Below are 26833 nucleotides of genomic sequence, written 5' to 3'. Positions count from 1 at the left end.
GTTGCTAGTCATAGAGGCCGAGCCAAATATGCATAAAGTCAGCCTCTGTGGAAGAACATGGGCATGCAAGCTCAAAGCCGCCATATGCTGAAAGTATCACAATAATAGTTTGTATATTTGATTGTGTAGTAGCATAGCTTAACTAGAAAATAGAGATAGTTCCCTTTTCTATTATAAACAAAGGAGTAAATTCCCTCTCTTCTGTTCTTTGAAGATACGTTGTGCTCCAACTTATTATCTAGCTTCCTCCCTCCTCCCACCAAAACAAATCTTCTTGACTAGCTATTGTATCGTTGCTTTATTTTTTCGTGGTTGACAATCCAATATATTAGCATCATCGAGTATTCATTCGTACTCCCTCCGTTCTAAAATAGATGACCCAACTTTGTACTAACTTTGACCCAACTTTGTACTAACTTTGTATTAAAGTTAGTACAAAGTTGAGTCATCTATTTTGAAACGGAGGGAGTAGCTGGTAAGGTAGTTTGCTCTTACCGTTCTGTTCAGATAGTTTCCATCTTCCTAATCTTCAACAAGCCAGCAGACATGCGCTACTAAAGAAAATGAATCATGAATGACAAGCTACATTCATCCAAAAAGAAGAAAAGAAAAAAGAAAAGCCAAACTACGAGTGCTTCGAGGCATCGTGCACCGTTTCTTTCCAAACGCACAGCAAGCATTAGTGCGTGCCTTTTGTGGTGGCATACTGTTTCTCCATTGTGTACGCAGGTGGGGGATGACGAATCGGAGTGAACACCTGCCCTTTTTAAAAGCCCCCAAAACCAAAATTCAAATTTCGTAGTACCTGCTCCGCCGCGCCGCTCCTGGAACCCACGGCCCCGCTGGAACCAATCCGGTCCGGCCAGACCGGCCGGACCTGACCCGACCCGACCCCAGAGGCAGGCACGTGCCGCGCTGAACCAGCAACGGCCCCGATCCAGTAATCGATCCGCGGGGCCCGCAGGTCGCCCCCCTCCCTCCCGTGCCAACCCTCCCCCGCCGTCACGGTCACGCGCAGCTCCGCCCCGACGCCACCGTACTCCTTCCTCCCCAAATCCGCCACGCTCCCCTGACCGAACCCCACACCAGACAGCCGCCCGCCCGCCCGGAGCTCCCCTCCCCTCCCGCCCGCCCGCCCGGAGCTCCTCCTCCTCCGCCTCCCGCCGCCCCGCCCCGCCCCGCCCGCCGCTCCAGGTAAATCTATTTTGAAAGGAGTCAAACTATTAAATTGGCGAGTCTCGTTGTGTCAGAGACCGAGAGGGAGCCAAAGATCCATCCATAACTACAACTAGAACGGTGGAGGAAGAGAGAACTAATTATCCGTGAAGAAAGCAAGGTGGAGCAAAACATCATAACATTGCATCCAAAATAGACACCAAACTGTCTTTTCCTACCTTGAATATTTGCCTACTCTGGGAACGATGATGGATAGTAGGGAGTCATCGAAGGGGCGAGAAATGGATGGCAGATCGGTCTTGCCCCATCACGCCCTTCCCATTTTGCCTCTATATATAGCCACCCATCACACCGCTTCATGTGTTCCATTATAGTTCTAGATGTCTGACTCCACCAACCACCATGCACTCCTCTATCTCTCTCAACCAACCACATGTGCAGCCACATAATCCCATCAATGCATACCTTCCAAGTTAGTCTTGACAAAATATTGCTATATATTTAAGGTGGCATAAAGAAGAAGGAACAGGAATTAGAACACGAGTTCCTTCGTTCCTCTAGCAAAATAATACGCTTTCCCACTATCTTCTTCCTATAAAAATCGCCAACACTATCAACCAACAACTTCCATTCCTCCCATTATCCCCATCCCCTCGTTCAATCCCTATAATCTTCACTTGACTCTCCATCTCAATTGAGAGCATTTCTCCTATGCTTATTCATCTCCATGCCTTAATACCTCGATGAAGTTCTCACTCAAACACTCATCGCTACGTGTAGTGTCTCCGACAACCACACCTTAGCGTATGACACATATAAGACTAACTATGATCCAATAACTCACTTTTTCATGTGTCTAAATCCTAGAATCCGCGGTCATATAGACACGTCAATTTACCCTTCTCTAGTTCGCACAACCCTTGTGCCTATTCCTGGCATCTCTCCTCCATGTCGGCTCTGACTCACTGTTGGGAATAGAGAGGATTAAAGGTATGGTGTGGTGTTCTTAGTTTGATATTGAACTCTGGATGATATGTGTTCCCATCTAGAAATTGACAAACGCCTTGAACCACTACAACCATTACAAACTTTAACCAAACTTCCATAAAAACATATTGGTGGTGGTACCTTGACTAGCTATTTTACCATTCTAGAAGGTTGACTACTCGCATTGTTTTCGCATATGTCGTATATTTATGTCAAAAACTCTATTTTGGACTTTCCATGGTGTTGTAGTTGTTATGTCAACTTTATATGAGTGCACACAAATTAATGACAAACACAACATCACTTATAGTATTTAGTTGTTGCTGCCATTGGCCTAAGTTTCATATGTGATCGTTAGGTGTTGTTTTTTCCTTTTGCAAGGGGTCATTCATTTTGGCCAAAAACAAACCAAGTGAATAACAAAAGTATTTTTATAGGAAGTGGGACAACATACATCAGTCGATAGTAGTGTGACCTTCGTCAGGTTCTTGAAGCTCTGGAAAAGCTTGTGCTATCTTCAAATATCTCGACTTCAGTCTTAGGCACCCAAGAATGCAGTTCAAATTTGCAAATCGATCTACATGTGACCAATTTCAGATCTCCGACCAAAGAAAAGGATGAAAAAAACAACTCTTGGGTCTTCAACAATACAAAAGCATGAAAAATACCAAATCTTAACTATTTGATGGCTTGGTGTGTGAACAATACAATGATTTATGCTCTATGAGTTTTAATTATATTGCATTGTGCACATGTTGCCATTAATAACTCCACTTGTGTGCATGTGAGTGAGTTGTATTTCCGTAACTTTATGGCACCCTTTTGGACTATGATTACTTAGTATAGTGATTGCATTCATTTTTTCCTTGCTAGGATTTCCAATATTTTTTGTTAATCGTGAGCAACACTATACATTTTACTCCATTCTCTCCAAAGATGTTCTTGTCCACCACTGTGGGAGGCCCGTCATTGCTCTTCTCAAAGTGCAAGCACATCCTCTACATTTCCGTGTTATGGCCCCTTGTAGCTAAACCTAAAGTAAAATCAAAAGCTTGAAAAACCATACAAGAAACTAAAATCACTAAGCTCCATCTTAATCCAAACCACCAATGCTCGATAAAAGGACTGCAAGGTTCCACTACATGGAAAAAGCTAGAGGATGTGCTTCCACTTCAAGAGAAATGGCGGGGCTCCCATAATGATTGGAAGAACGTCTTTGGATAGATAGTATAATATATGGGATGATTCATTGTTGATAAAAGGGATGCAAAGCCTATCAAGACAAAAATGCAATCATTTAATTATAAAATATAATCAACCATTCAAAATAGGTGCTGTAATTTTGGGAAAATGCAGCCCATCATATGCACATAAGTGGAGTCCAACTCAAGAGTTTTTATAAGAAGTATTCAAAACAAAGGGAAACAAAATCAAATAGTTATAAAGTAATTCGTTGAGCACATTGTTGGCAAGAATGTGCACAATGCAACACATTACAAACTCATCATTTGTATATTTCTTAAGAGTTTGTATATTTCGGGGCTGTTTGGTTTGCAGCCACACTTTGCCACACTTTGCCACGCCTAACCTTAGGCAAGTTTGACCAAGTTAGGTAGGTGTTTGGTTCTAGCCACACCTAAGGCAAGGATTATTTTATGAGCAGTGAACCCCACATGTCATAGACACAAAAAGTGTGGCAAGATTCCCTTAGGCAAGCCAAAGTGTGGCTAACAATTTGAGCAACTCAACTAAGGCAAGTGTGGCAAAAATCATGTGGCAATATATGGCAAAGATAGTCACAATCCAAACAGCCCCGAATCCTTTGTTTTAGTCGAAGACTCGAGAGTTGGTATTTTTCATCCTTTGCTTTGGTTGAAAACATGGAATAGGTCACATGTAGAGGGGTTGAAGATTCAAACTACAATCTTGAGTACATTAAAGGTTGAAGCCCGCATATTCTAAGAGACAACTAGATATTACATCTTTATGAAACTACTTAAGTCACATTGGTATTTACTCATGTATGCATAGCTCCTATAAAAACACCTCGGTTGTTCACATGGTTTTGTGCTAGCAAAATTACCTAATGACCTTTTATAAAATGGGAAACAAAAATACCTAATGACCTATTATACCCAGAATTGGCCTAATAATTAGGTATTAAACTTGGGGCAATCACAACGAGAATGAATACTATAAGTGTATCTTGACAGAAATCCACACCACATACAACAACAAAATGATGAGTCAACCTTTGGAAGGTAAAGTAGCTAGACAAGGTACCAACGCAATTAGATTTCTCTAGGAGTTTGGTTCAAAGTTATGATGACTAGCTGGTTCTAGCCGCCTAAAATTTGTAGTGGAGATCACATCCTTCAAAGTTTCACTTATTCATATCAACTTCGATAAATATCACGTGCAACCTTCAAATGAATAATTGAAATTGTGGATGACCTCAACCGATTCATGCCAACAACACACATAAAGCGCCAATGGACAATGATTAGTGACAAAGAGCAATCAAAGAAAAAATAACACGCGGTGAAAAGTTGCATGTTCCTAAATGGAGTCAACATACTCTTAGTTGTGACAAGCATGGAGCCGTTAGGAAAATGAACTAGTAGAAGAAGTGGTGATGAAAGAAGACGTAGGTTGTGATGATATGTTGCCAGATCCTGATCGTTGCCAGTCATAGAGGCCGAGCCAAATATGCATAAAGTCAGCCTCTGTGGAAGAACATGGGCATGCAAGCTCAAAGCCGCCATATGCTGAAAGTATCACAATAATAGTTTGTATATTTGATTGTGTAGTAGCATAGCTTAACTAGAAAATAGAGATAGTTCCCTTTTCTATTATAAACAAAGGAGTAAATTCCCTCTCTTCTGTTCTTTGAAGATACGTTGTGCTCCAACTTATTATCTAGCTTCCTCCCTCCTCCCACCAAAACAAATCTTCTTGACTAGCTATTGTATCGTTGCTTTATTTTTTCGTGGTTGACAATCCAATATATTAGCATCATCGAGTATTCATTCGTACTCCCTCCGTTCTAAAATAGATGACCCAACTTTGTACTAGCTTTGACCCAACTTTGTACTAACTTTGTATTAAAGTTAGTACAAAGTTGAGTCATCTATTTTGAAACGGAGGGAGTAGCTGGTAAGGTAGTTTGCTCTTACCGTTCTATTCAGATAGTTTCCATCTTCCTAATCTTCAACAAGCCAGCAGACATGCGCTACTAAAGAAAATGAATCATGAATGACAAGCTACATTCATCCAAAAAGAAGAAAAGAAAAAAGAAAAGCCAAACTACGAGTGCTTCGAGGCATCGTGCACCGTTTCTTTCCAAACGCACAGCAAGCATTAGTGCGTGCCTTTTGTGGTGGCATACTGTTTCTCCATTGTGTACGCAGGTGGGGGATGACAAATCGGAGTGAACTCCTGCCCTTTTTAAAAGCCCCCAAAATCAAAATTCAAATTTCGTAGTACCTGCTCCGCCGCGCCGCTCCTGGAACCCACGGCCCCGCTGGAACCAATCCGGTCCGGCCAGACCGGCCGGACCTGACCCGACCCGACCCCAGAGGCAGGCACGTGCCGCGCTGAACCAGCAACGGCCCCGATCCAGTAATCGATCCGCGGGGCCCGCAGGTCGGCCCCCTCCCTCCCGTGCCAACCCTCCCCCGCCGTCACGGTCACGCGCAGCTCCGCCCCGACGCCACCGTACTCCTTCCTCCCCAAATCCGCCACGCTCCCCTGACCGAACCCCACACCAGACAGCCGCCCGCCCGCCCGGAGCTCCCCTCCCCTCCCGCCCGCCCGCCCGGAGCTCCTCCTCCTCCGCCTCCCGCCGCCCCGCCCGCCCCGCCCGCCGCTCCAGGTAAATCTCCGCGCCTCCGCGCTCCCTAGCGCCGATTCGACGTCGCCACGCCCTGCTCCCTGGCTTGCTCGCTCGCCCGGGGCTCGCCGTCCGCGTCGCCGCTCGTCGTGGGGCGCGGCGGTAGGAGGGGCCGCTCCGCCGGTGCCCTCTCATCTCTCCCGCGCGTGCGCTGTTGTTGCCTAGTTGGGCGGGTTTTTCGCTTGGGGCTGGCGGGCTGGGTTCGGTGGGCCGCGCCCCGTCCCCGGTGGCCTCTCCGCTCGCCTGGATCTGGCTCCGCTCGGATCCGCTCGGGAATTTCCATTTCCGCGCCCCCTCCGTCCGCGTGGCGAGGGTGGCGTGGGGTTCGCGGCGGGAGGGACGGTGGAGTCATGTGTTTCGTGGTTCTGAGATGTTCACCTTCCTTTAGGGGAACGCAATGCGCGCTCGAATTTCAAGCGCAACGAGCTCCCAAGTGCTCGCGTGTTTCAGCCCTATGTAAAGCTGGGCAATTGGTGCTCTCAGATTGAGTCGTGTGCTCTACTCGCTTGCGTGTTGTTGTCGTGCTTGGGCATACCGATGCTTCCAAATTCCGATGAATATTGAGTACTGTTTGTGTAACTCGTGATCGTTGCCTCATGTCAAAGTGTACCTAATGCTGTTGTGTCTTCCCTGTGCTGCTACAGTCCACCTGATGGGGTGGGAGAAAAACGAGAAACACCTCCTCAGCCTTAGTCTCCAAAGCCTCCAATCTTTGTGCAAGGAGTATAACCTTCCTGCAAACAAGACCCACCCTCAGCTAGCTCGCTTGCTGGCCATTTATCTCGAGGTGAGTTTCAGTATACACCATCTGCTTCAACTTTGAGTACATGTATGTATTTTAAGGCGAAGATGTTACCTAGTGTTATTGTCAGTTGTTTTCTTGCTTTGCAAGGGTGAAATAAATTGACTACTGATGTGCACCATCTTTCTTTTTCCAGAATGAAAAAAATAATTCAGGACCTGAAAAGGAAAATTTGACTGGTCCTACTTCTACACAGGCTTCTCCTGCTACCTCTCCTGCCATGTTACCAAATACCAAAGAAGCATCCAAATGTATGTGTAGAAACTTCTTTATTAGTTTGGCAGATGCCAATGTTTACTGGCGGACACACTCAGGGACATGTGGATGTTAGTATATATCTGACAAAACCTAATTGATTGCAGGTGAGCAAGATAACCACAAAAGAGGCCCATATAGTGACAGAGATGATGATGATGTTAGGCCACCATTAAAGCATAAAAAAGTGTCTAGAAAACAAGCAGATAGAAAATTGAAAAGTGTAAGTAATTGTTACCTCTGTCAATTTTATGTTGTTACAATACATCATTTTCTCTGATTCAACCTAATGTTTATCCTTGCAATGCAATGCAATACAACTAGGATTCCGATTGTCTAACTGAGTACTGGATGCATGCTTTTTAACATTTTGTAATCCAGGCAATTTCATACTTTAGTATAAATCAATTTCATTTGTTCAAATTCGACATATTGGGTAATCTAGGCATTTCTTGGCATGTGTTCCGTAAACTGAATTTTATCTAGTCAAATCATACTATTCAATTTTTCGGTATCAGGCTATCAGCTTGTCCGGTTTCATGGCCAAGAGAAATGTGCGGGTTAGATTATTTAGTTTTCTTGTGTAACGAATAGAGTCATATATTTCCCAGTCCTCTTCACTTGATACCTGAAACTATTTCTGTGCCTTAGATGAGATTGGCCTTGAATCAGAAATATATTATTTTACTTCGTCTTGATAGTACAATACTCTTGACATGCACTGCACTAGGGTGAAAGGAGGTTCCACCCAACTTCTATAATTTGCCAGAGTCATCCAAGATTTGAATTCCTTGGACATTTCGTGCTAGTTGGCCCATTCCTATAAAAGATAGGATGAATCTTCTCACTCATGAAAATGTGAAATATAGTTTCACTTGTTTCTTACTGCCTAGCCCCAACACTTATTTTGGAATGGAGGGAGTAAAAACTACGATTATTCTTTGAAATGAACAAGGTGGATATTAGCAGCTGTAAAATTTACACGTGTACATACTACATAGATAACGATTTGTCGCTGAATTGTGGTTGGATTTGAATTCAAGTAATGGATTGTTACTACAAATAGCTGTAGTGGTGTTTTGTCCAGTAAGCTGCAAATCTAGGACCATAATATTTTTATATGAAACCTATCTTCTGCAGCATGCTTTTTCAAAAAATAGGATACTCTTTTGGATTTACCAATTATCATCATCGTTTTTGTTAGTTGATTTTTGTCTTACGTTTAAGATGGTGTTTCTCTGTGATCTGTATACTCATAATGCCTGTCAAAGTTTCTGTTTGTATACAGTGCGTATCATTTCTTCATTTGTTTCTGTATCTTGAACCAGGACTCTGGTACCAGAACGAATCTTCCTCCGATTTCTAGTAACAATGGCAAAGGAGACTGCTTTAATTCATGTTCTGGACAAGGGATTGCTCATAATGTGAAACAAACTGCTGATGGTATTGCAACGTGCTCAACAGCCCCAAAGCTTAATGGAAATCATGTTTCAGTTGCTCCTGTGAATGACACAATTTCTTTCGTAGCAAGTCATCCTGGTCCTAATGGTGTGGCATCAAAGCCTCCCAGCCATATGAAAGCTGGTACAAATGGCATAGATAAGGGCAGTGGCTTGTCTAATGAGAACTCGGCAAATGTAAAATCTCCTTTTAAACTTTTTCTGATGGATGAAGATGGAATTGATCTATTTGTTGATCTTAATTCCACTCCAGGAGATTGGGTTGGCAGCTTCAAGGGTGGAGTGAACCTCCCTCCAAGCACACATAACTCTGAAAGTGATATGTTCACCAATTCTATTAGCAGCCTTAGGAATAAGAATGATCAGAACACAATGTTGCCACCAGATAATATCATTATAGATATACAAGATAAGGGACCTGAGAGCATTGCTGCTTGCACCAATTCATCACTAGGTTCAACTGATGGTGAGAATTATCGCTCCAAATCCAATCCACGTGATACCACTGCTGTAAACTTGAGGTCATCTGCATCCACATTGCCTGGTACTGCTGTTGAAATTTCTGTATCTCAGGAGGGACCTCCAGTGGTACATTCTTCATCTGCATCTGATGTTCAGAACAACGTGTCACTTGATATGGTGGCTGGTGCTTTGGGTAGCAATGTGCTTCCTCAAGAATCTGCTGATGTCTCCATGTTGCCTAGAAGAAGCAATGCACCCCTGACCGATGATTCCATACAACCAACTAATGAAAGCACATTTAGTCCTGGTAAAACCAAAGCTTGTGTCAAGAATGGCTGCACTCAGAATGTTTTGGATGCTCATACTGACAAAGCTGTGTCATCTTCCCCAGGGCATGTGGTTATAAGTGACACTGACAAAAACTCTCGTCCACCATCTGTGGGCAAACAGGAAATGTTAGATGTTACTTCAGGGGATCAGCGTACCCGCAACAGTGATACAAATGGACTCCTAATGGAAAATGTACCAACAGCAGCAGTGGCTATGGAAGAAGATAATGGTCATGGTGGCAGCTTGTCAGTTCGTCAACTAGCCAATCAGGCGGTAATTGCACTACCTGCCGCAAATGCCCAGTCAGATGCTAGTTCTGCAGATCGCGGCGTTGCTGGAAACTTCGACCTCACAGACCCAACACGATCATCTGTTGCTTCGGTAATTTCGTTGTACTTCAATGCTAGCTAGAAAATTAACTGTGCCTAATACCAAATATAGAAATATGCATGATGATGATTGTGATATCTGCATCTTAATTACTCATGTCCTATCTTATTGCTTAATTTTACATTCTACGTTTTCTGGAATCTTGAATTTTTTGATAATTTAATTAATAAAAAGTTTAATCTTACAAGATATATGACCTCATGATCTCGAACTTCCCAAAATGAGGATCTAAAGGTCCTTCTCACCCTACATATGATGTACATAAATCTTTTTTTAACTGATTTATTTTAGTAGGAGCCTCTACTACTGTTTTCAGTCAATTGTTTTTCCAAAATGAGTGGTCCCAAAAGCACTTTGGTAATGTTTATTTTCAGGAAGAAATATTTACAAACTAGGAAATCCGTATTTAATGACCTTCTGACGTGCATGAAACATTGTCCCTGTCTTCTCTTGGCCTGGATCTTTTTTCTCTATCTTTTATGTTTAACTTTCCTTTGTGTACAAACACAGAATTTGCCTATATGGCTGGGCAAGCAAGCACTTCATTGAATTGCTGTGTCCTGTTGAATTAAAATCATGTTTTTCCTGCATCATTTTGTTTGGGCCACAGAACTCAAGAACTCTCTTTTCATTTTCTAGCTGAAAGGTAGTATTAACCTTCCTCCCTGCAGCTTCGATAACTGTAATTGTTGCTAGACCACACTGTCCACATCGTTCACATCAACGTTGGCCCTTTTGACCCAACACGTTGGTAATATCCCCACATGCGCATGCAGATGACTGGCATGGAAATCAAGAAGCATATACATATTATGTTTTCCCTGCCTGCATCAATGTTCTCTTTGCTCTAAAAGAACTCAAGAACTCTAAACACTGTTCATTTTCTAATTGAAAGGTCGTATCAACTTTTTGCCATGCCATTCCAATCTTGAAGGTGGTCCTCAACTTTGACATACTGTGGATTAATTTTATGACAAGAACCTTGTCAAATTCCTCATAGTAGAGGGCGGATGCAAAAGCGCCATCGCTTAGGCACATCATGTGAGCTGGGAATAATGAATTGCTAGTTCGCCACATCCGTCATGGGCCTAGTGGACCAACATGTTTATGAACCCACTTACAGGGTTCTTGCTGTCATCTTAACCTTCTCAATCTCCATGACCATCAAATGCCGTCCCTTATTGGTACTTTAGACAAGTTTCATGCAAACTTGCATGGCTCCAACTGCCTTTTGTAGGGTTTGTATCTGACATGTGAACTCTTGATTTGTCAGTTCATGACATTCAAAATAGTTTAATATTTTCTCTATACAAAATGAAGTATTGATGCAAAAATATCCAATAGGACTCGAAAATAGTAACATAATATTGACATTCTTGTGCCATTCATAAATAACTTTCTAATTTGACCAAGGAAACTTTCTAGGTAGAATACCAATATTAATGACCTTCTATACTAGGAATGACCTGTTATTGTAGCGAAGATTGTTCTTTCTTTTTTCTTGGGTTTTCTATATGGCCAAGTAAGCACTTTGTTAAGGTGTCGTGTTTCTGTGGTTGAGCTGTATCATCTAAGGCCTACTAGTGATACATCTTCCCTGCACAAATTTTCCTATTCATTTGTTACAATGAATTGGTGCCTACATCCCCTTTTCAAACAACTTTCAAGATGGCGTCTTCTATTTGTAGTCATCCATGCAACGGTTTCAACTAGTCATAGTGTCAACTCTCACTAAACTAGTAGATGCATGGCTGACTTATTTTTACTGGTTTATACTTTGTAGTAAAAGGGGAAGAAAGAAGGAAAGCTTGCCTGTATCATTCTGGCCTAACTGTGGCCAACTCCACATGCCCAAATCTTAGCTCTGCAACTGCAAACCTATCTATTTGGTAATTGATATTTGGGTAACCTCATTAACTGGCATCTTTGGTATTCACTACCAGTGCCTTCATATAGCATGGCTTGGTGAATCTAGTGTTTTCTTTTTCTACAGGGATTAGCGAAATGATCACTTAAAAGAAATAGTATAATGTGTTGTAAAATCATTTTCGTTTACTATGTTTCCTTTGAAATTTCATTTCCATTTGTGTGTTTAGTATACAAAGTTATTAATTATATCTCTGTGTGCCTGTGTATCTGGAAGCTGCTTCATTGCTTGCTTTCATTTGTCGTTTTTTCGGTTGATTTATTTTATTTTATCCTCTTGTGCAGGACAATGCTGTTACTCCCCTGGCCACGAATCATGGTGCAAAGTATGTTCTGTGTAAACATAGTTAGCACCTCTGTTTTTGAAGTAGTTCCTTACTTACATAAACCTTATATTTTGCAGGACAGGTAACAGTCATGAATCTGCAGACAAAGAAAAACCGTGTGATCCTGAGGAGTTGCAGGGTGTGGCTACAAGAAATATACTATGTAGGTTAAGAAGTGCTGCTGCTAAGCAGACCAAGCCCTCTACAGTACCCAGACGGTCATCAAGGCTTGTCCCAAAGGTTAGCACAGTAGTGGTCACTGCTGTTGAATTTGGTACTCAATACCACAACCTGATAGTGATTACTGATTAGTGAAAGAGCTGTTAATCATCAATACCATAGCACAACCTGATACTCCCTCCGCCCCGTAATATAAGAGCATTTTTGACACTACACTAGTGTAAAAAATTGCCATGATCGTGCATAAGCTGATTGACAGATTGTGCACAAGCATTATGTGTTAAGAGGGACCTGCAGTTATATTTTGGCTGCCTTTTGCTCCTTCATTTTTGTGTGTTTAAAAATCAATACAACTGACATGCTTTACTTCTTCCACGTGCAGTGATTGCTAAAAATGACAGGGATGAGATCCACCGCCAAGAATGATGCATAGCTTAACTGCCGTCGTAGTCGATTTCCAACAGGGAATACCTTTCTAGACTCCAACCTTCACAGTTCTCGTTGATTCATCTTGCTAGCAACTGAGTAGCTTTTTTGCATACTTCTGTCAACAGCTCAATGCCACCAAATGTTTTTTGCCGTTCTTCTCTGTTATACAGCATCTGTTATACTTCACACAGTGCCGAGCTCCGCATACACCAACCATTGTACAAACATATCATGATTGTTAGGAAATTTTTGAACCTGCAGTATGTCACATTGTTTTCCAGATGGGCAATAGATGCCGTCGTACCGTACTGTAATATATGGCTGGTTGTGATTTGTGTGCTGTGATAGAAATGCTATCCATGCAGGAGCCAGCTCGCTGCTTATATATTTCCTGTTTGGCCAGTCATCATCACGCATGATTGCCTGCCATCTGTGGCAGTGTTCGCAGTCATTGATGTTGCAAGGTTTGGTTGGTGAAAACTGTAACTGAATATACTCCCTCCGTTCCTAAATATTTGTCTTTTTAGATATTTCACAAATGGACTATCATATACAGATGTATATAGACATATTTTATAGTGTAGATTCACTCATTTTGCTCCGTATGTAGTCACTTGTTGAAATCTCCAAAAAGACAAATATTTAGGAACGGAGGGAGTATTTCTTACCATTTTGGGTCCTGAGATCTGCCTGGTTTCTCACGCCTGAGAGGTGATGCATCTGCAATTTTTGGGTCTGATCATGTTTTGTTTGGTTTACTTGCTTCGCTGGTACAAACCCCATGCTTTTTCTCTGCTGGTAAAGATTGGCAAGGCTCTGATGCCATGCCAGCGTGCTTGGCAGAGCGTGAATGGTCTCACCTAGGTCGACGTACTAATCTAATCATAGTTCGTTCGACTTTCTGTAAACCCCATTTTCCATTAGAAATGTTTTTATTGTGGGTTAAGGCTCTCTTTGGATTATTGTTTGTCTTTTAAATACATCCATAAAAAAATACAGATTTCTGCCTGTTGGTTTTGTTTCCGGCCGGAAATCACTATGTCTGGTAAAATACACTTGTAAATTTAATACTTCTGTATTAAGTTAGATGGTTGCCAAGCGCGGCCTAAAGGTGACTATGAAATCAAAAAGCGAAGGAAAACATACCTGATGAACAAGTACCTGGGATGTCCTCTCACTCGGTGTATTTTGGCCTCCGGGGATGACAATCTGTTTGTGTCCTCACTTGGCGTATGTCGTCCTTCGGTGACCTCTTCGTGTTCTCCTAGTCCCAATTTTTGTTTTCCGAAGATGATTACTCCTACAAATTTTCGGCGAGAATAGGGTTTAATTTGAATGGTGGGTGGTGGTGGATCTAGTGCGGAGATGGGTAATAAGTTTGGAAGGCCTTAGGAGGTGGTGCACAGAGGGGAGACGAGGTTATATGTTGGGGTTATATACAGGGGCTCACACCCATTGACCAATGAACAATTTCACGAAAGGTAAGGGCAATAGCTGGAGAGAACGAGCTTTTATGTAGAGTAGCAAAATTGTCGGACATGCTTCTTTGTTTTAGTTTCCATAATATTTCTTCCCCCAACTAATAGACTGACAAGTGGAGCCATCATGGTTTTATTGCAAAAATTTCACCCCCAACTGACAGGTGGGGCCATCAGGGATTTATTGCAAAAAATTCACCCCCAACTTACAGGTGGGACCATCAAGGCTTTATTGCAAAATTTTGACCCCCAGCTAACAGGTGGGGCTATCAGTGCTTTATTGCAAAATGTCACATCGCCTCGCCACGTTGTCCTTACGGTTGTCGTTCACATGGTGGTTGGACCAGTCAACTGTATGCCTGCTAAACAAAATATGTACACAAAAACATGTCAGAGGCTGTATGTAAACCCCTTTAGGCTATGTTCGGTTATCCCCACCCTCGCCGGGATCAGAGACAAAACCCGTCGATCCCCGTGGGTTTCGTCCCGGCCGGGATCAGATCCCGGTCTGGCCTATAGCAGCCTTCGGTTAGACCCGGCCTGGATTAAGTCCCTCCCAAATCCCTTCCAAACCCCGTGGAAACAGCCGGGAAATGGCCCACGCGTCTCACCCCATGGAACCAAACCCCGTCTCTCTCGCGAGCGAAACGGCGCTCTCTCTCTCGCCCCGACCCCTCGCTCCCTTTCTCGAATCTCAATTTCGCAGGGAGACGGCGATGGCGACGACTTCGGAGAAGGAGGGTCAGCAGCAGCGCTACTGGAGGAGACCGCCGCGGCGTGCCCAAGCGGCGCCACCGCATCTAGTCGCAGCGGCATGAGCTCGGCGGCGACCCGGAGCAGCCGCGGCGCGAGCTATGGAGACCAGAGAAACCCATTGCCGGCGTTACCTTACCCCGACGGTGGACCAGTAATCCCTCCCTCCTATTCTTGATGCCCCTCTCACACCCTTAATTCCTAGGGTTCATGGACTTTGATTTGAGGAATTGGTGATACGGGGTGATTTTTGATTCCCTCTGATGATGCAAAAGCAGATGTGCTTTTGAGTTTGTTGATGTGGTACCTGTGATGCTACCTTTGACGTCCTTAGCATGTTTAATTGAATGAGCTGACTGCTAAATTTTTGCCAAAGGAGTGAGGGAGTGACCGAACAGAATTTAAGACAAAGGGATTTGTGGTCAAGGTGTTGGCGGGGGGTGGGTGACATGAGGGGATTCACCCAATCCCTGCAGGGGTTGGTTCCCCGTGTGGATGGAAACCGCATCAACCGAACGAAGCCTTAGCGAGTTCAATGACTGTATTTTAGGTATTTTAAAGCACTGGGTTCTAGAACAAGTTTAGTAACCTCTGATGAATGTTCCTCTTCGGCCGCATATCTAAGCAGGTTGTGAGACGTGATCTGCTCATCAGGCGCGGCCAGCCCCAGGTTTTCCATGAGCACACGTTGAGCCTTCTTGACCGCATGCATATCTGACTACTGTATTATTTTATAGTTAAAAAAAGGGTGATGGAAACCACCATTTTCGTTTAGTTAATATAGTACTCCGTATAAAGTTGATGTGACATTTAACACTGACGTTGGGCGGGTTGACGGCTTGTGCGTGCGGCCGCGTGGATGGTGACCATGCCGATGCCGATGCCGATGCCGATGCCATTGCCGATACGGCCGGGGATCGACGGCGTCCCTGCTGGCTTACGTGCGCCGCGTGGGCTTCGTCGCCCGTGGGTCCGTCGGTGTCGATGGAGTCCGGCAGCTCGGTGGACTCGCACGCGGCGACGTCGGCCGTTGCTTGCCGGATGCGTACATGCACACTCGTACGCACGCACGGACGAAGCTGCCGATGGACTTGCTGGATGAGTAGCCCCTTTTGCTGGACATGCACTACGTGGAACGTGGCCGGCCGGTTGCATACTTGCATGGCCCCGTTGATCCCATGGCTGCCGCGCGCGGAGAAGCCGGCTCAAACGGGTGACCGGTGCTGCGACGTGCACGGTTCGCCTGGAGTTGGTGTAGCCGCAACTTGACGCGCGTGCGTGCCGTCGTTCGGCTCGCCGGCCGGCCAGCGGAACCAAGATTAGTCCACGCATGTTCCACGTGCGCGCGCTGCCCTCCTCCTGGAGAACGTATCCTGTGCACCGGATGAATTGGATCAACGAATGCGCCGACTGATTCTGGGCCACTGGATGAAGAACAGACGGGTTGGATCTTAGTATAAGGTGGCAGCCGGTACATTTCACACAATGGACCTTGTAAAATCATTCAACTACACAAGCAGTTCTTCCAAGATCCCATCGTCTTCTTCCCTTCGCTCTTCTCCCTTCTGTACCTGTACACCGAGGATTTGCAAGCTAGGGTTAGCAATTTGCTTCATCGCCTCTCTCCCCTCCACATCCCCCTCTGCTGGGCCACTCTGACCTTCTCCCTACTGTATTTTGTACCTAATTCCAGCTCTGTACAAGCGCCCCCTCTCCCCTGAAACGGCCGCGCCACCGACGAGCGCTTACATGTAGCGCCGCCGTGCTGTAGGTCTGGGCAACGTTGACCCAGCCATCGCAAAGCCGGCCATCTTCTGCAGCTTAAAGTATCCAGGGTATGATCTCTTATTGAGTTATCCAAATATTATGTTTCCTCCCATCTGTCAATTTCCCCCAATTGCAGCAATGGTGTAGCAAACAGGCAAAGAGATGTGCTCGTTGTTCCCATACTTAATTCGTAAACAATTTCCATATCTCCTGCAGCCTATAAAGTAAGATTTGTGCATGAATGTTATGACTTGTATGTGAAAAAGCGAGTTAGCGTACATGTCTGGAGTAGAATATACTTTGAAGTGTCTTATTTTGATTCACTTTGTTGATCGTAAAATGAAACTGCACTTTAATGTCCAATTGAACTTTCTGAATTCATTACTAGTTCTTCTTATTCATGCCTTTTTTCTTTGTTGCAATCCACATTCAAACAATTCTTTAAAATAACAATACTGATCTAGCGTACATGCCTGGAATCATCTCACAAATTTTTGATACATGTAATTGTAGTACATGTGAATTTTACTTGGAGATGTACTCTGACCGACCTGTGCCTATGGCTATCGTTATTTTTGTTCAACTGTTTCTAAACTAAGTCCGATGCTCGCAACCGAGAAATCACACTTGCAGGTTTCATTCTAATAAATGAAAGCAAGGGGTGTATCCCTTTTCTCTACAAGAAAATATGATTCTTCACTTGATTTATAACAATTTCAGGTTAGTTGTAGTCCCCTTCTTTTAAATTTTTCTGTACCTCATGTACTTGCAGGAATGAAGAGCAGACATTAAGGTCAAGATCTGGAACAAGAATATATTTTGTAATGGCAGCAAGTAAGAATATTTTTTTTGCAATCAACACTCACCAATGGTTTTAGGAGTAAGAGCCATGATCTGGTACACAAATCTTAAGCAGTGTCACTGAAATGGTCTTTAGCATAAAGTTTATTCTTACCCAATCAGATAATTTGGTTGACCTCTCATATTGGATACGCTTCTAAAAATAGATGATGTTCCTATTTTTTCAGATACTGTCTGGATGTTCAGCTGCAAGCTCATTTATAGTTACTTTGTCTCTTCTAGTCAGCCAAGATATCTCTGTCAGATGATGAGGGGAGCTGCTAATTCAGGATATATTGGCATCTGAAACGTAATGTATCTCTTGTAGTAAAGTTATTGACAACAGAACATGGTGGACCTTCTGTTCAAGAGTTGTGTAGAACAAGCTATCCTTATGAAATATGTGCGTCATATATATGTACACAATGAGTGAATCCGACTGTGTATACGACAGTGGTGTACAAGAAATTTAAATATGGTACTGTCAAGTTTTCTACGAGACAATTGTAGCCGGATGAAATTACTTTAGTGCATCTTGAAGCCTTAGTGCAACTTCTCCAGCGATTATGACACTTGATATGTAATTATTAACACTGTCATACAAACACACCTCTTAATTTTGTCATATAAATAAGGATATTTGGATATTATCATTCTTTTCCATGTAATGGCCAGATTGCAGATTTGTTAGTTAACAATAAGCTAAAGCAAAAAAGAAGAGAAAAGGCAGCTGTGCATTTACATAACTTATGAACACTCTTTCTATTCACCTAAAAAATGAGTCGATCGGTCCCTAACCGTAGCTTGCAGATAGCCTCAGAGGTACAGAGTGGAACAGAGCAAACGGAAGGAGACTATGGAAGAATCTTGGAGGGACTACATGCGTAGTTGAATAACTTTACAAGGTCCATTATGCAAACTGTACCACCTGGCACCTACTGCTAACATCCAGCCCGTCTGCTCTCTATCCCGTGGTCCAGATTCTCTCGGTGCATCCGTTGCATCAGTGGAGCCGGTGCACTGGATATGTTCTCCCTCCTCCTGCTCGCGCAGACGGCTGGAGGCCCATGTTGCACGCGCCTGGAAGCCGCACGGGAGCTTGACACTTTGACAACATGCACGTGTCGTCGTTTTTTCTTTCTTTCACGAGCTACGTCCATCTCGCCTCATCAGTAAGGGCATTGAGGGCATCTTCGACGCGGTTCTTAAACCGCCCGCATACGTCCGGACTGTGGAAGTCATTCAACGTGGATCTGTATCGTTTCGCTGAGCTGTTCATACGTGTTTTTTTCCCGTAAATTGGAGACAAAATGTGATGGGAGGGAACGGGGGCTTTGCGGGAGTCCGAACAGCAGACACGTAGGACTCCGACACCGCCGGCCTACCCAATCCCACTCCCGGCAAAATTTCCTTACACTCCGCTCCTTCCCCCTTACTTTGCATCCGCACTCTTCATCTTTGCCGCCGTTGCTGCACGTCTCAGGCCCCCACAGAGGCATCGTCGGACGTCCACAACCAGCACTGACGCGCCCGCTCGCCTCGATGACGGCGATATCCGCCCTGGATCGTTTGTACCCAGGTACACTTCGCCCCCTGTCGACAACCTCCATGGCGGACACCACACTCGTCAGTTGTTCGGTCAACTGCCATTGAGCTTATTTTCAAATGCTATGTCGTTTTCTAGAGTACGAAAAATGGTGATCTACTCAATCATGAAAGATGAGTTGTTGTGCGATGCGTGGTTGGCTGTATCCGTGAATTTCGTATGCAGGAGCAGAAGGGGGACCTTCTGGCAGCAAGTGCGTGAATCATTTCACGCATGAAAGCACATTACACCCTACGACATATACATCATTCAAGAACGCAATGTGAGGTCATTATCGTATCGCTTGTACGCTTTTCAGACTAGCGTCACCAAGTTTTGTAATGTGGTTCTTCAGCTTGAGGCAAGGTGACCATTGCACGCGGCAGAGCACGAGATCATAAGTTTGCTTTCTCTTGCTCAACTTGTTAATTGATTCGTTCACACAATGTTGGTCTAGACATTATGTAGCACCGCCTTGATATACCACAGGACAGATGGACGACCATTTACGTACACACAATGTTGAATGAAGCTGAAGGGGAAGTATGTGTGGGAGACCATGATCTGTTGATGAAAAACTTGTTACACATTCGGCTAATCTAGTCGAATTTAAGACATTGTTGTACTAGAATTAATTTGCATGCTATGTATGAATGATTTGTGCTATTTTCTATCCAAACATTAATGAATATCGGTCGATTTGCATGAATGTCGTCCGATTAGTTTAAATGCGGGTTGAAATGTATGCGGACAACGTTGAATGGCGGTCTCCCGCATCCGTCTCCGCGGACTGGCCCCCCTGTCCGCAGACGGATGCTGGAGGAAATTTACGGGTCGCCGTTGAAAATGCCCTAGGGCATCTCCAATACTGACCCATAAATACTGATGAGGAAGGCGACCATCCAATGCTGCCCGCATACATTTCAAGCCGGGTTTCAACTAATCAGGCGAGATTCATGCAAACAAGGCGAATTTTTATCAAAGTTCGGATAGAAAATAGCACAAATCATTCATACATAGCATGTAAATAAGTCTAGTATAACAATATGTCAAATTCAGCGAGATTAATGGATCCTGATGTCCCACACTTACTACCCCTTCAACTTCACCCAACAGTGCATATGCATAAAATGGCCGTCCCTCCATCATGTGTTACATCACGGGTGGCGACAGTGCATGCGGGTTACACAATGTGTAGAGCAACATTGAATGAATGAATGAACCAATCAATCAACAAGTTGAGGAAGAAGAAGCAGAACTTACGATCTCCTCCTCTGTCGCGCGCAATGGCCACCTTGCCTTCAACTTATCAACCGCGCCACAAAACTTGGTGACAGAGGTTTGGATGGCATACCATCGATACGACAATGACCTCACATTGCGTTGCTGGTTGATGTGCATGTCGTAGGGCACAATGTGCTTTCGCGTGTGAAATGATTCATGCACTTGCTGCCAAAAGGTCCTCCCTTTCTCTTGTCTACGAAACCTGTGGATACGTCGAACCGCCCATTGCACAACAACTCATCCTCCATAGTCGCGTATCCCGTCATCCTTCGTACTCTAAAAACGACATGTCATTCAAAATAAGCTCAACGCCATTTGACCGAACACCTACCGAGCGTGGTGATTGCCATGGCCGAATTCGACCGGGGGTGGTGGTGGTGGTGGTGGGGGGGGGGGGTTGTTCCTGCCTACGGACAAGTTCTGGGTGGACAACACCGTCGTAAAAGGCGAGTGGGCACGTCGATGCTGGTTGCGGAGGTCCGGTAATGCCTCTGTGCCGACGGAAGAGGTACAACGGCGGCGGCGGAGGAGGAGGGTGGGGGTGCAGAGCAAGGGGGGGAGAAGGGGCAGATTGGGAAAAATAGGACCAGGAGGGAGGATTCAGTGGGCCGGGGGTGTCGGAGTCCTGCGTGGCTAATGTCCGGACTCCAATGAAACCCCACCTAGTTTGTCTCCATTTTACGAGGAAAAATGCGTCCGGACCACTCATCGGACGTATACAGGCTCACGTTAGAGGACACACCACGTTCAAACCGAGCGGTTCCGACGGTTGCAGGTGATTTGACGGTAGGCGTTGGAGATTGCCTAACGAGTGATTTGGTTACCGGGCGGAAAATTCGGTTATCGTCCGGTAACCACGAATCTTTGATACCTCACGAGAAACCGCATTACGAGGCAACTTTCCGTTGTTGATACTTTTGAATCTTAAGTGAATTTTGCGCGAGTCAAAAGTTCATTCAAACAAGAAATCGCTTGGTAACCTCCGGGTATTTTCTGATTACTCCGGCAGCTGAAATTTCAGTGCTCCACGAGCTCTTCTTTTCTTTTTTTTTTCTTTCGGAATTCAAAACTTTACTAACACCTTTTTTTCTGGGTGTGTTTCTAATGTTTCTAACAACTTGAACCATTGTTTTCTTTTTGCTACACCTACTGCGCGTTAATTATCTTCTGCAAACTAAAAGTTTCACGGTTGCGTGCACCGATTTCTTTCATTTCGAGCAAGACAAGAGTTTCAGCGCCAAAAAGGGAACCATTCTCGTCGCATCTATGCATCGACCGAGAGGCTACGGCGTCGTTTCATGCTCAATAAATGCTAAGCAGCGAGTAGAGACCTGTTCCAACCTCCAGCCCCTGGTGCGTGTACGTAAACCGCGTGCGTGCGTGCATCTGCATGCGGCCGTTGGAGCAAGCGCGGCGCGGTCGCGGTCAAGCGACCTTTTGTTCTGACCAAGAGGGCACGCCGCGCCGCCTGCGTAGCGTAGGTCGGAGTAGGTGAGTTGCCCGGCTGAAAGGGTCGCCGGAGAATTTCACCAGACTTCAATTTTTCGACATAAATTTCGCGAGACTTTGCGCCGCGCTGAAACAGTCCCTCTCTCCCTCCCGGCTAGCTGCTAGTATATTAGTAGTACGGCGCAGCGATTGAACTGCTTACTTGGCGCTCCGGTGCGTGGTCTCATTGCCATCTCCTCCTCCACACCTACTACGTGAGTCTAATCACGACGAGGTCTCCGGCCGCGAGTACGTCCATTATATCCAGCCTCCGCGGCGCGCTCATTCCTGGCTGCGCATCCTGGAGGTTTCTGTTCGCCGGTTGACTTTGCTGGGGGCGGGGTAGCGAGAGCCGGCCGCCGGTCATGCATAACCACGGGGGCGGCGGGGCGGGGGACATCGTGGAGGCGGGCGGCGAGAGGGTCGTGCCGCACAGCGGGCCGCTGGTGGGGAAGCGCTCCGCCACGCGGAAGAGCGCGCGGTTCGCGGACTCCGTGTCCGCGCCGCTGCGCGCTGGCGGCCGCGGGAACCACCACCAGGGCGACGACGACGACAACGACTACGTGGAGGTCACCCTCGACGTGCGGGACGACTCGGTGGCGGTGCACAGCGTCAAGCCGGCGGCCGGCGGCGAGGAGGACCCGGACGTCACGCTGCTGGCGCGGGCGCTGGAGACGCGCTCCTCCTCGTACGCCGGCAGGGGCACCCATGGCGGCGGCGTGCTCCGGAACGCGTCGACAAGGATCAAGCAGGTGTCGCAGGAGCTCCGAAAAATCGCGTCCGTCAAGCGCCGCCCCAGCCGCATCGACCGGTCCAAGTCCGCCGCCGCGCACGCGCTCAAGGGGCTCAAGTTCATCAGCAAGCCCGACGGCTGGCCCGCCGTCGAGAAGCGCTTCGACGAGCTCGCCGAGAACGGCGGACTCCTCCACCGCTCCAAGTTCGGCAAGTGCATCGGGATGAAGGAGCTCGCCTTCGCCGGCGAGCTGTTCGACGCGCTGGCCCGGCGCCGGGACATCTCCGGGGACAGCATCAGCAAGGCGGAGCTGCTCGAGTTCTGGGACCAGATCTCCGACACCAGCTTCGACAGCCGCCTGCAGACCTTCTTCGACATGGTGGACAAGGACGCCGACGGCAGGATCACCGAGGCGGAGGTCGGGCAGATCATCGGGCTCAGCGCCGCCGCCAACGACCTCAAGAAGATCACGGAGCGCACAGAAGAGTACGCCCGGCTCATCATGGAGGAGCTCGACCCCGACAACCTCGGCTACATCGAGCTGTCCAACCTGGAGACGCTGCTGCTGCAGGCGCCGCCGACCCAGCCGACGCGGGGCGGGAGCGGGACGACCAGCAGCCGCAACCTCAGCCAGATGCTGAGCCAGCACCTCAAGCCGACGACGGAGCCCAACCCGCTCCGCCGGTGGTACCGCCGCGCCAGCTACTTCCTGGAGGACAACTGGCGCCGTTGCTGGGTGATCATCCTGTGGTTCTCCATCTGCGCCGGCCTCTTCGCCTGGAAGTTCGTGCAGTACCGGCGGCGCGCCGTGTTCGAGGTGATGGGCTACTGCGTGTGCGTCGCCAAGGGCGGCGCCGAGACGCTCAAGTTCAACATGGCGCTCGTGCTCCTCCCCGTGTGCCGCAACACCATCACGTGGCTCCGCAACCGCACCGCCGCCGGGCGGGTCGTGCCGTTCGACGACAACCTCAACTTCCACAAGGTGATCGCCGCGGGGATCACCGTCGGCGCCGGGATGCACATCATCTCCCATTTGGCGTGCGACTTCCCGCGGCTGCTGCACGCCACCGAGGAGGAGTACGAGCCCATGAAGCCCTTCTTCGGCGACGTCAAGCCGCCCAACTACTGGTGGTTCGTCAAGGGCACGGAGGGGTGGACGGGGCTGGTGATGCTGGCGCTCATGGCCGTCGCCTTCACGCTCGCCACGCCGTGGTTCCGCCGCGGCAGGGTCCGCCTGCCGGGGCCGCTCAGCCGGCTCACCGGGTTCAACGCCTTCTGGTACACGCACCACCTCTTCATCATCGTCTACGCGCTGCTCATCGTCCACGGCCACTTCCTCTACCTCACCAAGAAGTGGCAGAAGAAGTCGACGTGGATGTACCTGGCGGCGCCGATGGTCATGTACGCGTGCGAGCGGCTGGCGCGGGCGCTCCGCTCGAGCGTGCGGCCGGTGAAGATACTCAAGGTGGCCGTGTACCCCGGCAACGTGCTGTCGCTGCGCTTCTCCAAGCCGCAGGGATTCAGGTGCAAGAGCGGGCAGTACATCTTCGTCAACTGCGCCGCCGTCTCGCCGTTCCAGTGGCACCCCTTCTCCATCACGTCGGCGCCGCACGACGACTACATCAGCGTCCACATCAGGACGCTCGGCGACTGGACCCGGGAGCTCAAGAGCGTCTTCGAGAAGGTTTGCCGGCCGCCGACGGACGGCAAGAGCGGGCTGCTCCGGGCAGAGTACGCCGGTGACGGCGGCGCCGCCATGCCCAGCCCGAGCAGCTTCCCCACGGTGCTGATCGACGGGCCGTACGGCGCGCCGGCGCAGGACTACAAGCAGTACGACGTGGTGCTGCTGGTGGGGCTGGGCATCGGGGCCACGCCCATGATCTCCATCATCAAGGACATCATCAACAACATGAAGCGGCTCGACGGCGACATCGAGTCCGGCAGCCCCAGCGACAGGAGCGTGTCGGCGGCGTCGTTCCGGACGCGGCGCGCCTACTTCTACTGGGTGACGCGGGAGGAAGGCTCCTTCGACTGGTTCCGCGGCGTCATGGACGAGGTGGCCGAGAGCGACAAGAAGGGCATCATCGAGCTCCATAACTACTGCACCAGCGTCTACGAGGAGGGGGACGCCCGGTCGGCGCTCATCGCCATGCTCCAGTCCCTCAACCACGCCAAGCACGGCGTCGACGTCGTCTCCGGCACCCGCGTCAAGACGCACTTCGCCCGGCCCAACTGGCGCAAAGTCTACAAGGACATCGCCCTCAAGCACGCCGGGCAGCGCGTCGGAGTGTTCTACTGCGGCGCGCCGGTGCTGATCAAGGAGCTGCGCCAGCTTGCGCAAGATTTCTCGAGGAAGACGAGCACCAAATTCGAGTTCCACAAGGAGAATTTCTAACTTTGCAGCCAGCCCAGTCACAAGAAGTTCCTCCTTTTTTTTTTAAGAAAAGAAACAAGTTTCTCTTTTCGTGAGGAAAAACTCTGTTAATTCAGTACACACCCAGTTCTATAGATCGAAGTAGGTGTTGGTTGATTTTGACAAGCTGGGTCAAGAGTTTCATCGATTTTTTTGCCTATAGAAGAATAATATCCAATGCCCCCCTGTACAGATATTCCCTTCTAAAGAAAAATACAATCAGCACTTCAGGTGTATGTACACATACAACTAACAAAAACACAATAGTTATATGTAAGTTGACTGAATTTGCAATTTGAATAAGTTGATCTTGTGAGAGGAGGAATCGGTTGGAGGCCAAAGAAAAGCTAGAGGAAGAAGAAAGAAGGATGACCGTTAAATCTTAATCTAATGGTCGGAAAATTGAATTACCCCCCAAAATATCAAATGTATAGTCGGTCTCAAAAAGAAAAAAAAATGCTAAACTTCATAGAGACTTATTATGGTGTGTATGTCACCATAACCGAATGCTCTTCATACAAAATCATATACTTACGAGTCAACTTAGGCCTCGTACAATGCATGGTGCTTAGGGAAGTACCACATCGACCTCTATTCACTAATGTAAGATGTCTTGGCAGTTCAAGTACTTAGTGGCATAATTCGGTTGTTGCCGCTCAGGAGTTAGGAGCAGGGCAGACAAACCTTATCATCTTGCGCCCGCCGCTCCCGCGAGTAGCGGCTAGCGAGCTCCCATCCCTACTCCCTCCTCCTCGCCACCGCCAAAAGGCGCCGTCGGGCGCAACCTGGCCCGTGTCGGTGGTGGCGGGGCTTCCTTCTACCCTCGTGTGGCGGCGAAGGCACGGGTCCAGGCTGGTCAGAGGGGCACGGTGCTTCAGACGAGGCACAACCTACTTCTACTAGGTGACGAGGGAGGAAGGCTCCTTCAACTAGTTCCGCGACGTCATGGACGAGGTGGCCGAGAGTGATAAGAAGGGCATCATCGAGCTCCATAACTACTACACTAGCGTCTACAAGGAAGGGGGCGCCCGGTCGGCACTCGTCGCCATTCTTCAGTCCCTCAACCACTCCAAGCACGCCATCGACGTCGTCTCCGGCGCCCGCATGAAGACCCACTTCACCCGTCCGAACTGGCGTAACGTCTACAAGGACATCAACCCTCAAGCACACCTGCGGCGCGTTGGTGCTGATCAAGGAGCTGTGGCAGCTTGTGCAAGATTTCTCGAGGAAGACGAGCAACAAATTTGAGTTCCACAAGGAGAATTTTTAGTTTCCGCAGCCAGCCCCCAGTCACAAGAAGTTTTTCTTTTTGCAAGAAAAATTGTGTCATTTAGTACATACATCAATGTAGATATTGGTTGATTGCGATAAGTTGGGTAAACCATTACATTTGTTTTTTTGCCTCCAAAGAATAATCCAAATGCCCTTTGTACAGGTATTCCCTTTAAAAATAGTACTAGCCCTGATATATGTACACACACAACGAACAAAAGCGCTAAACTTCGGAGAGACTTTCAAGAAAGTATGGGTCTCATTCCACGTGCATAGCTATGTAGCGGTTTTTCGATGTCGGCCCATTAGAATTTTGACATTAGGAAAGAAGAGGGTTGTTTGATTAATTAATAGAAGACCGAAAAAACCCGTTACAACAGTCCACATAGAGCAACAATGGTCAGAAGAAAAACAAAGGTGAGGTCGTCACCAAGCGTCATCGTCAACACTCCTCCATGAGCTAGCGGCTCTGTCTTTGCCATCGACTTCCACTAATAAAGTCCTCGTCGCTGCAAATGTCAGAATCCATGTCGGTCCATGTCAAACAGTCGCCCGCCGGTAAAAGTCAGGCGCCCAGACAACTCCGACTATGAAGACAACCGAAA

The 26833-nt window shown here is 47.1% G+C and overlaps 2 protein-coding genes, 1 long non-coding RNA gene and 1 pseudogene across 7 annotated transcripts; all 4 read left to right on the top strand.

Annotated features, from left to right (window-relative positions):
• The first annotated feature begins 1075 nt into the window (after positions 1–1075).
• Positions 1076–12948, top strand: LOC125510019 (uncharacterized). 5 transcript variants are annotated; one of them, XM_087521368.1, is made up of 8 exons: positions 1076–1194; positions 6700–6842; positions 6994–7108; positions 7220–7335; positions 8441–9745; positions 11966–12006; positions 12084–12246; positions 12569–12948. In XM_087521368.1, the coding sequence occupies exons 2-8, from the start codon at positions 6708–6710 to the stop codon at positions 12569–12571; spliced, it is 1878 nt and encodes a 625-aa protein (XP_087377494.1). In that variant the 5' UTR covers positions 1076–1194; positions 6700–6707; the 3' UTR covers positions 12572–12948. The 5 variants fall into 5 exon arrangements, 4 of the variants coding, with proteins under 4 accessions (XP_087377494.1, XP_048531066.1, XP_048531067.1 ...); XM_048675109.2 differs by lacking the exon at positions 1076–1194 and adding an exon at positions 5892–6037; XR_007284440.2 differs by lacking the exon at positions 1076–1194 and adding an exon at positions 11538–11643 and having other exon boundaries at positions 6127–6842.
• A 2058-nt stretch (positions 12949–15006) lies between these two features.
• On the top strand, positions 15007–17985 carry LOC147972230 (uncharacterized). The gene is made up of 4 exons (XR_015602470.1): positions 15007–16444; positions 16540–16681; positions 17386–17447; positions 17642–17985. It is a non-coding gene; the product is annotated as an uncharacterized LOC147972230 (long non-coding RNA).
• A 3811-nt stretch (positions 17986–21796) lies between these two features.
• Positions 21797–25192, top strand: LOC125510018 (respiratory burst oxidase homolog protein B). The gene has a single exon (XM_048675107.2). The coding sequence runs from the start codon at positions 22176–22178 to the stop codon at positions 24936–24938; it is 2763 nt and encodes a 920-aa protein (XP_048531064.1). The 5' UTR covers positions 21797–22175; the 3' UTR covers positions 24939–25192.
• Positions 25193–25901: 709 nt separating this feature from the next.
• On the top strand, positions 25902–26204 carry LOC147972229 (respiratory burst oxidase homolog protein A pseudogene; annotated as a pseudogene).
• Positions 26205–26833: the final 629 nt, after the last annotated feature.

The sequence above is a fragment of the Triticum urartu genome, chromosome 5A, assembly GCF_056163025.1.
Source record: "Triticum urartu cultivar PI428250 chromosome 5A, HENAU_Tu73, whole genome shotgun sequence".
NCBI lineage: Eukaryota > Viridiplantae > Streptophyta > Magnoliopsida > Poales > Poaceae > Triticum > Triticum urartu.
This window is presented reverse-complemented; position numbering and strand designations above follow the sequence as displayed.